The sequence below is a fragment of the Cygnus atratus genome, chromosome Z, assembly GCF_013377495.2.
Source record: "Cygnus atratus isolate AKBS03 ecotype Queensland, Australia chromosome Z, CAtr_DNAZoo_HiC_assembly, whole genome shotgun sequence".
In the NCBI taxonomy this organism is placed as follows: domain Eukaryota; kingdom Metazoa; phylum Chordata; class Aves; order Anseriformes; family Anatidae; genus Cygnus; species Cygnus atratus.
In genome coordinates this window covers 12575339-12585930 of record NC_066396.1, presented here as the reverse complement: position 1 = coordinate 12585930, position 10592 = coordinate 12575339, and the positions used below count along the sequence as shown (strand labels likewise).

General features: G+C 40.6%; 1 protein-coding gene across 2 annotated transcripts in view; it reads left to right on the top strand.

The window, feature by feature from the left end:
• Positions 1–7905: 7905 nt before the first annotated feature.
• Positions 7906–10592, top strand: part of RANBP3L (RAN binding protein 3 like) — a 41489-nt gene continuing 38802 nt past the window's right edge. Inside the window, exon 1 of one of the 2 annotated variants that reach the window (XM_035563756.2) lies at positions 7906–8336. In XM_035563756.2, the coding sequence (XP_035419649.1) occupies positions 8156–8336 (181 nt within the window). In that variant the 5' untranslated portion in view covers positions 7906–8155. The remainder of the gene's footprint in view (positions 8337–10592) is intronic. The other variant, XM_035563755.1, reaches the window with a different exon arrangement.

The following is a 10592-nucleotide window of genomic DNA, read 5'->3' as shown; positions in this document are numbered from 1 at the left end:
GCTGCAGGGTAACAGTATAGACTGTACTTTTTTGGGGGGGAGGGGAGGAAGGGCAAGCTGTCAGATACTGTGATATGAATGGTATTCCCTGCTCAAATTTGAAAAATTGGAGAGTGGTTAGAAGCATGCTATTGGTGCCTTTTGGTTGAGTGATGAATATATCTGAAAATTAAAATGAATGCATTGTGCTAGCTTTGTTCATGTCAAAAAAAGGATTTTCAGAGTTCATCTTTGAAGAAATAGAAGTCATGTGAGTGCATCATGCTGACACACACAAAATCTGCACTATTCTCAAGGGTTCTGTTTAATGAGAGAAACAGATCTGCAGGGGAGAGTGCTGAACATGCCAATGACAGCAGGACTCATACAGGCATTTTAAGGACTTTTATTGAACACTAATTGCAAACACTTGGGTTTGTTTGTTATAATTGAGTGTTCACAAAACTGTTAGACTCAGATTATAATGTCTTTGGTCTCGTGTTCATAGTTATTTTGTCTGTAACAAAACCTTGCACCATTTGGAGGCTGTAGAAATAAAGACTTTAACTTGTGACATAGCTAAGACAACAGCACAGCTATATTCCCTGCTTTTTAGTTTTATCTCTCTTCCAACTACTTTATCTCAACCTTTACATAATTTGCATTTTGTACTGGGTCTGGTTGGGATGGAGCTAACTTTCCCTGCAGCAGCCCATACAGTGCTGTGCTCTGCACTTGTAGCTAGAACAGCAGTGGTATCACACCAGTGTTGTGTCTGCTGCTGAGCAATACTGGCACAGCATCAGGACTCCTTCTAATCCCCCAAGAGTCAGCAGGCTGGGGGTGGGCAAGAGAGGACGAAGGAACATCAGCAGGGCAACTGACCAAAACCAACCAAAGGGATATTCCATGCCATATGATGTCACACTCAGCAATAAAAGGTGGGAAAAGGAAGGAGCGGGGAGGGGTGGGCTGTTGTGAAAACGTCTGTCCTCCCGAAAAATGGCTACATGTGTTGAGGCCCTGCTTCAAGAATGTGGTCAAGCATTGCTCGTTGGTGGGAAGTGGAGAGTAATTTCTTTTCTCTGTACTTCCACATGGCCTTTGCTTTTTTGTTCTGTTTGGTTTTGTATGTTTGTTTTCTTTTTTTTTCCCTTTCCCCGTTTCTCTTTAGTTAAATTATTTAATTAATAATAATTTTCCCCTAATTATTTTTCCTTTAATTAAATTATCCTTATCTCAACCCATGAGTTGTTTCTTTCCTTTTCTTCTTCCCCTCCTTTTCTGAGGAGGGGGAGTGAGAGAGCGGTAGTGGTGGAGTTCAGCTGCCGAGCAAGGAAAAACCACCACAACTTTCACTGAAGTAGATCAGTGAAGATATTCCTCCTTTCTTTTGGGGCTGATCACTCAAGGTAAGAGTGACCTACATAAAGTAATGAGCACACTGCTTTTTCAGGTAAAGTTACACGTGCCTTAAGCAGTACATTGCTTTTGTAAAGGCCTTTCCCACAGCACTTCCCTCTGAGTGCTAGATAATGCTAAAACACTACAGATGTAAATTGAGGTCCTTTCTGGTCCTCAAGATCCAGCTCATGACATTTTTAATGTACTTATGTATGAGTGAATTTCACAGGCTAACAAATGTCCCCATATTCCATTTTAGTGGTTAAGCAACATAACGTCAGCTATACACTATGATACATAAAAAACACATACATCCTCTTCTTAAAGGTGGCCCACGAAAAAACTTGTACACATCAAAAAACTTTCTGATCCTTTGTCACATAAAGGTGTCCTGATGTTATTTAAAGTCTGATGGTTTACTATTAAGATAATAAAAACAGAAATAACAGTAACAATTTAGGTCCTGTTCAAAATTCTAGGACATATTTCTGTTGATGGGTGAGTTCATAAAAATTAACAACAAAAGTTGATTATGTACAACTTCACAATACATAAAAAATACTGACTAAATATACTTAGTTTTATATAGGCATAATGGGGTCTTGAGCTTATTCCACTGCACTCTATACTTTCTTTAAGCATCTGAGCTAAATTCTTCCTCTAGTTACAAATGCATAATGCTGTTTATTATAAGGAAGGCTTTATAGATATGACTGCTAATTTGACCAAAAGTATTAATGGGCAACACAGTTGCAAAGCAAAAACAAAGAAAAAGAAGGAGCATAAAGGTTTAAATGTAAATGACAGCTATCTACAAGATGTGTCATTCTCTTTTGGTAAACTTCTCTTGTCTTATGTAGAGTAAAATATATTCAGTCCATTAATGAGATGTCATGATTAATTCAAACCTGATTAATGTTTATTTTTAATTAATCCAAAATGAATTTCATAATGATATGATGAAAAAATATATAGGGATAATCTAATTGAATTTACATTTTCATAGATGAAATGTCAAAACTACAGGATTATCTGTGCTTTCTGATTTCCAGACAAATTATTTTGCTTTTTTTCATTTACAGTTTCACAGGATGTTCTACACTTAACAGGCTGTTGCAACTTATTAACGATTTTATTACTTGAAGGAATTCTACAAGGAAAATGAATACATTATTAACACAGGGATACAGGAATGGTGATGCAGGTCTGGACCACAGTATCTTGTCTTCAGCAGTGACCAGCAGTGGATGATGAGGCTGAGAACAGGACAAGCTGATGAGGTGCTTCCCCAGAACACCTTCTAATTCTCCAGCAGTTTGCTGTTAGGGACATCCAATGATCCCAAAAGGATTCTATAAAATCTGTTGTGTGGAGTCATAGGGATTCATTTTAACATCTGTATCTGCTGGTTGTCAGTCAGTATGGCTGGTTTCACTGGAGACTTTCTGTTGCTGTCAGAGCTGGTGTTTTGTGCTGGCTGACCTCAATGTGCTCACCAATCATGTGGCCGACATGACCATTCTTTATACGTTTTACTTCAAAGGTGTCTCTACATAGTAGTAATTCCATGTACAAGACAGTTGTGTGCAGTGTTTATAGGTATGCAGAGTTCAGCATTAAAAATCAGGTGTTCTTTATGATCATTCAATCCCATTGGTGTTGGAGGGACGCCTGTCACTGATCCAAAATAGGCCGCAGGTTCTGTATTAGTCCCAGAGGCAATGCCAGGGATGGTGCAGCAGTGACACCAGACCATGGTGGAGCTGGGGCAACAGCGCGGATGTCCCACAGCCTCTGCACTTTACCAGTGAGGAGTTCCCGCTGCAGCGCTTGCATGATTCGCTCTGCTTCTTTCTCTGTATTTACCACATCACTTGGCAGGAAGAACTCTGCCCCTTAGCATTTTCTTTCTGAATGTTCAATTTTGCTGACATTAATAAGACTTCTATAAATAAAGCACTCTTACTACAGTGGACTGGGACACTCAGAATCAGAGACTGAAACACAGGGATAGATAATTGTTGCATTTTAAAACAAAATGTGTTTTAAAGCCATGGCCAAATCTAGCATTACTGTGTAAAGACGAAAAACTAGTGTGAGCATAAATTAGTTATGACTCCACACTGCGGAAAGCACTAAAGCGTAATTCACATTAAGCCAATGGAAACACGAAAAGCAAATGAATTGAAAATATTAAGTGCTTGTGTTTGGAGGAACTGGAGTATTTCTTATCATGTTTGCTCTTAAAACTTTATGGTTGCATGTTTGTATTTATTGTGGCACTAAGGAAGAAACTTAAACATTAGATTTTCTTTTTAAATACTCTATAAGTTTTGGTATTTTGCAGTTTGAAATATCCTGAGCTTTTTAGGATCACTATTTGGAAATGCATAAACGAATGTACTGACAATGAAATGTGACACCATGTTAATCTTACTTCTGCAGTTTTACATTTTAAAGTCATCTCAGTACAGCCAATGCATTCTAACACTTATAATAATTTTGACCAAAATTTAAGCTAAGCTGGAGCAATGTATAATTTCTAAATGAAGATGGTAAAATGGAAGCCATAGAATCATAGAATGGCTTGGGTTGGAGGGGACCTCAAAGATCATGTAGTTCCAACCTTCCTGCCATAGGCAGGGATGCCACCCACTAGGTCAGGTCGGCCAAAGCCCCATCCAGCCTGGCCTTTGACACCTCCAGGGATGGGGCATCCACAGCTTCTCTGGGCAACCTGTCAGACTGAGGCAAAGAAGTCAGGAAAATCTGTGTGAAATTCAGCCATTGAACTGATTAGATTTTTCAGATCTAAACATAAAAATTTAGCTATAAGCACATGATGCAGTATAGATCATATATAAGGAAAACATTCTCTCAACTAGGAATGGGTCCCATCTCCAAAGCTCAGCCATGATCCACCCCTGGGTCCAAGTTTTCCTAATGCTCTGGGATATTAGGACTTTAGATTACAAACAGAGCTCATCTTTGACAAAAAAAATTACATTTCATATTATACACCTCTAAACTCAGACTGTCATTGTATTTGGCGATATTTGGTGTTTAAGTGCACTTATTTAATACAGTATTTATTTAAGTATTTTAAATGGGTTTCACAATAATACTTTGCCACAGGGAAGGCTGATTATGGACTGATCACAACAGACCCCAAACACTACCCAGAAAGGACTGCGTGGTTGGAACCATTTGGTCAGTCTCAGTGTACCTCAGACACCATTTTCAGACACCTTGAAGTTGTTGCTGACCTCCATGGCCTTGAGGGACTTTAGAAAGTAAAAAAGTATCAATCCTCTCATTTTAAACCATTTTTTTAACTCTATTTTCTTTTTTTTAAAGAAAATAATTTTGATGTTTAATTACAATGTACTAATTTTTGCTTGAACTGAGCAACTGCAACTGAAGATGAATTCCAAAGCAGCTTGCTCAAAAAGAGCAAGAAGGATGCCCTTAAAATCACTGTACTCAAACTAAATTAGTATGCCATAGTTTAGAACATGACCATCTAAAACTGGACTGTGGGATTAAGATTTTCAACTCTGCCAAGTTAGGAGTACAACATACAAAACCTTTTATTTTTAACCTAGATTAGACATATTAATCAGGAACAGAATTTATTTCTCTATTTACCATATTATTTAGCTTGTTCAATGAAAGCATAAAGGTCTTGATCTTATACTAGAGTACAATCAGATACTGGACAGCATGTCCAGTATCTGATTTAGGCTATCTGTTTTAGGCTGGACATCAGGAAGAGGTTCTTCACTGAGAGGGTGGTTGCACACTGGAACAGGCTCCCCAGGGAAGTAGTCACTGCACCAAGCCTGTCTGAATTTAAGAAGCATTTGGACTGTGCACTTAGTCACATGGTCTACACTTTTGGGCAGACCTGTGTGGTGCCAGGAGTTGGACTTGATGATCCTTATGGGTCCCTTCCAACTCGGGATATTCTATGATTCTATGATTCTATATTAATACATAAGTACAATTAAAAACTAATGCTTAGAAAATCTGTAGACCACTGTGTACGAATACACAGAAGAAGATCTCACTGAGAGAAGGAGTTAAGAGAATCTTAGTAGACAGGATGCTGACTAATGAATACCTAGATTATTGTATTAAAAATAGATGTTGCTTAATGTCTTTGCTTACTACTGTGCAAATTAACCGAAACAAGAAGTCTTGGGACCCCTCACAAAGGATAGTTCCTGATAAAAACGGGGAACCTGTCTCAAGAACCGGCTGAGACCAACCCTGTGGTTTGGACAAGAGCCAAGGAGCAGCTGAGTCTGCACAAAGGCAGGAGGTAACTAGTGGTGATGAAGAACTAGTGGTGATGATCAGCCTTCATCCCCATGACCCCCAGCGACCACCACCAGGAGGCACTGCGCAAGCATAGATGGGAGGAGTTTATGGAAATAACTTCTTGGAACTAATTTTAATATGAAGCAGGGATAGGTTATGCTTATGTATAGGCGCATTGTGAAACTTCATGCATATGTAACTCTTCACTGCATATAACTAAGGCAAGTGCCGCATTGGGGTGCACACGACTTCGGTGGGACTACCCCCTGTGCTGCCCAGCACTGAATAAAAATACCTACTTTACAATCTTACTGATTGTGGAGTCCGTTTTCCTCATGTTATCACCAATTTATTAGCATGCAATTTCTAATAATTCAGTTTTTTAGGCAGAATTCAATATGTAATATACAAAGAGAAGCAGGTGTTTTATTTATTTTTTTTTATTTAGACATTGTAAGTCTCAAGTTAACTCACAACTTGTCCCAATTCTTGGGACAAGAACAAGTATTAATGTGAGTTAAAAGCTGTCTAAGAAATAGGGAGAGAAAGTAGAAATAAATTATTTGGTTTATTGAGCTAAAAATCAGATTTCATATTGAGTAGTCCTGTAGTGTAGATGAAGGGAAAGGAGCCAACAATACAGCAGCAGCATTTGCAAATCGGTTATTTAAATCAGTCAGTCTGCGAAAAGATGTTGAAGTCTTCCACGCTGCTAAGTGAATAGTCACTAAAATGGCAAATAGTATGACTAATGACATAATACAAATGACAAATGACTATGTGGATGAAAGAAAAAGTCCTTTTAAAATACATATTATGGGATTTGAAATTAACTATCAATAATCTCAAAAAAGGTAACTGGCCATTACCATGAACAGTGTGTTAACAGTGCTGTTCGGTCTGCAGTCTGATAGAAAAATAAATGAAATGCTAGGAAGTGTTTGGGAAAGAATGAAAAATAATTCAGGAAACATCACACTTAGCTCTGTGCCATGGCTTTTTCCGCAATACCATGTCCAGAGAAAGATATTCTGGAATTAGAGGCTTGAGAGCTGCAACAGAAACAGGAGCAATTCTCACTGGAATAAAAATTGAAAACTTTGGAACTGTTTGTTTTAGAAGATGAATAGACTATGTGATAAAAGTGTAACAATGAAACATTGTTCAGAAGCTAGAACAGGACTGTTTCACATAACAGTAATAAAGCAATGTTCAACTTAAACTGAAAATTGGCAGAATAAAAAATGGTAACAGATCTTTGCACAAAATGAAGATGACTCTGGCACTTACTGACATGTACCTGTGAGGCTAAGGATTTAGCAAGGTTTAGACAGAGACTGAACATCTAATTGCAATTCACAAAACAACATGGTACTGACAGTTAAGGCTGAGGATTCTGCAGCTGGGGTAAAATGGCACTCCTGAGGATTCATGCCAATGCACACTGAGGTTCTGGTGAAGACAAATGACTCAGTATCTGCCTGCTCTTGGACTTCTTGTGTATTCTGCAAAGCATCTGCTACAGCTGTTCTGAGAAACTGAAGTAGCCATATGGTTCCAATAAACTTTTAGCAAATTCCTACCTTCATGTCCTGAACTTTTAGGATTAGAGGCAGTTTAACACTAGTCTTGCAGCATGATGGCATGAGGTTGGTACCGCGTGAGCTGAAGAATTTGGGGCTGTCACCACTTAAGTGACCAGCGGGAGACTCACGTTAGGCTTCATAAACGTGTTGCACAGTGCATCTGCAAGGTGTGGCCCGCGACACCCTCCCTGCGTTTTCTTTGTGCCAGCGTGGGAGTAATTATAGACTGTGGATGCTTTGCTTAGCATTCGATTTCACCTTCTTTTTGGAAAACAAAAAAGCCTGAAACCGGCAGCCCCTCACCTCCCCCCGGCGGAGCCCCCTGCGCCTTTCGGCCGCCTCCGCGCACAGAAGCCGGGGCCGCCGGCTCTGCCTGAGGCTCCCGGCGGCCCCTGGTGAGGGGCTGAGGAGATGGCGGCCCCCGCTGAGGGGCGGAGGAGACGGCGGCCCCTGGGGAGGGCGGCCTCGTCCCGGCGCTCCCCGCCCCGTCACCGAGAGCCCCCCGCTCCCCCTCAGCCGTTGGCGGCAAGCGCCATACGCGGCCGCTCCGCCCTCCCGGAGGTATCGACCCGCCGGGCTCTGCGTGTCCCCTCCCAAAGGCCGGCCCCGCGAGGAGCGCTCCCCGAGCTCTCCCCTCACCGCCCCGCCGGCCTCACACCCCGGCAGGAGGCGCCGGTGCGGCCGTTGCGGGGCTGCCGTTGAGGCGGCCGTGAAGGCTGCTGGCGGCGGGGCCTCACTGCCCGTTTCTGTGCGGGGGCCGCCTAGGGGTGAGCTGGTAAGACCAAATTCAAAGCTCTAGTCCCTGCTGCAGCTTCCATATATAACCATATATACGATTATATATAAGGTGCTTCTTCATCATAATGAGAAACCAAACAATTCCAGCGTGCGAAAGCGATGTTTTATACACGGGCACGCAGCACACTTGTGCAGGCTGTGATGTTTCAGTCAGATCCGGGCACGTCGTGAAGGCAAAACCCGACTTTCCCAAGCGAAGAGGCTGGCCCAGTGATCCCTTAAGCCCCAAGGAACAATGCTGCACAGGTAGGTTTTGTTGGCTGATCTATTTCATGTCTGCTGTGTTCCCCCCTGGAAGGGCATTTCTGGGGAACGGGATAGTACTAACACAAAGTGTTTTGTATGACAAGTGATATTGGCGATGCCAAGCAGAGCTTGTCTGGCAGTAGTTTCATTATTGTAAGTTCCTGGTGGTGGTCTGACAGAAATCTCCAAGTTGCATTTCAGTTGAGCAAAAGCGAGTACCAGATAATGCATGTTTGGGGATTTATCTATAGAGCACCCCAAAGCAGTGTCTCCTTGTTTCTAGTAGTCTTGAATCCCTGGTCACTTGAACTTTCTGCACCTTTTCAAAACGCTGGACCTGACAGTGGATAGGAATAGTGCTTACATCCCCACCCCTACCCTGCTCTGAGAGCTGGGGCGCTGGGAGCAGAACTGGTCCAGCCTTGCTCCTCCGGGAGGTGCGGGATTGCAGAGGTAGACAGCAAATCCTTTATCATCTAGGTGGTGAGGAGGGTCAAGAGTTGAGAATGTTTCATATGAAATTGTAACAATAACATTTTTAAGAGGATGCTTAAAGAAAGAAGTGTTTATATTTAGCATGCTTTGCAGGTGATGCCACCAATCATTTTTTACCACACAGTTTAATGAAAGAATCAAAAACAGCAGGGGGAAGTGTACACTTTCAAGGTCTGTGTGATGCTACAACTAATTTAGCATGTTTAAGTTAATTAATTAGTCAACCAGCCCTTTTAGTTTGTGCTTAGGTTTGAGCATGCATACTCCTATTTATTTATATGCCCCAAATTTAAGGATGTGTGAGTGTTGTTGGATCACAGCTTTATTATTCTGCACAAACAACATGAGTGTTATTTCTACACTACTTTGTAAGGATTTATGAAATTTAATATTGGTACAGTGCCCTGAAAATGGCAATGGATTTTATAGCCCTTGCAATTAGTATTTTACAGGCTTTTATGATTTATTAAAAAATGCTGAGCATGAGGGTGTTGGAAATGTCAGTGTTTATAAAACAATTTTTGGTTATGTACCTTGGCACAGTCCTACTGGTCTAGCAATACTGTTACTTCTGGCTTTGCATCACTGCTTGAATTACATTTTAGTGACAACACTCCCAAAAATATTTTCTTCACGCAGATGTTTGAAATAAAGCCAATTGAGTTTTCATTTTTCTTTAAAATTATGTTGAAGTATTGCTGGGGGGGGATTTTTTTTTGTTTTTTTTTGATGCCTGTTTACATTTTGCCTGTATAAAGGTGAGGACTGTGCTCTACAGAGATGAATGTGTATGATATGCTGTACTGTGTTTATAAACCCTTTTGCAGGCTGTCAGCTGAGAGTCCGTGGCTCAAGAGAAGAATTATTTTATTTTTTAAATTTCATATTGTATGCTATAAACCCATAGTGAAGTTAAGAGTCATAAGTGGAATTGTTTGGGTAGAAGAACCCTTTCCATACTGATCAAGAAAATTGTATTTAGATTCTGCGGCATTTAGAAGAGTGACTGAAGAGAGGCTGAAGATGCCTAAAAATGTTAGGGCCTGATTTTGCACAACTTTGCCTGGATGAAGAATCCTTGCTCTCATAGTTCCTCTCACTGATGACAATGAAATTATTTGTGTGGGTTATGAACTATTTGTATGACAAAGAATGTGCAAGAGTCTTTAACAGTACAGTAAAGCTGCCCTTGCACAAATTCTTCCAGAAGTTTTATTTTGCAATAGTCAGTTGGATGAACTCTTCCTTTCCTCATTCTGCATATGATGAAACAAACACTTCTTTGACAATGTACTTGCTGTTGATCCAAACAGGAATGTGTGAGGTTATCTATCACTTCCCAAAACTGTAATTTGCAGGAGGCTATGTGAACCCAAGGTAAGCGATGTGCATGGTAATGTATTTAATGGTAATGTATTTAATACAAGGAGTCTGAACAGTGTGCAGTGCTGCGTTCAGCAGTCTCTTCATTTACCACTGAATTACAGTCACTTCTGTAGCAAGCACTGAAATATATGCTGTATACATTTACGGGTTTATCAAAAATTCCATCTCCATTTGTTTGAAGTGCTTTATATGCTTCAATAGTGATGAAACTGTTTCTTCAGATAAAACACTCTGGCATGGTTTTGGACCAGTCACTGAGAACATATTCTGTTGAACATTTTTGCATATTCAGAATTCATGAGTACTCGTTGCAAATTTGTTGATTCGCTGACATTCTTCACTAGAAGAGTGTTCTAAATATAAATTTTCTGTTAG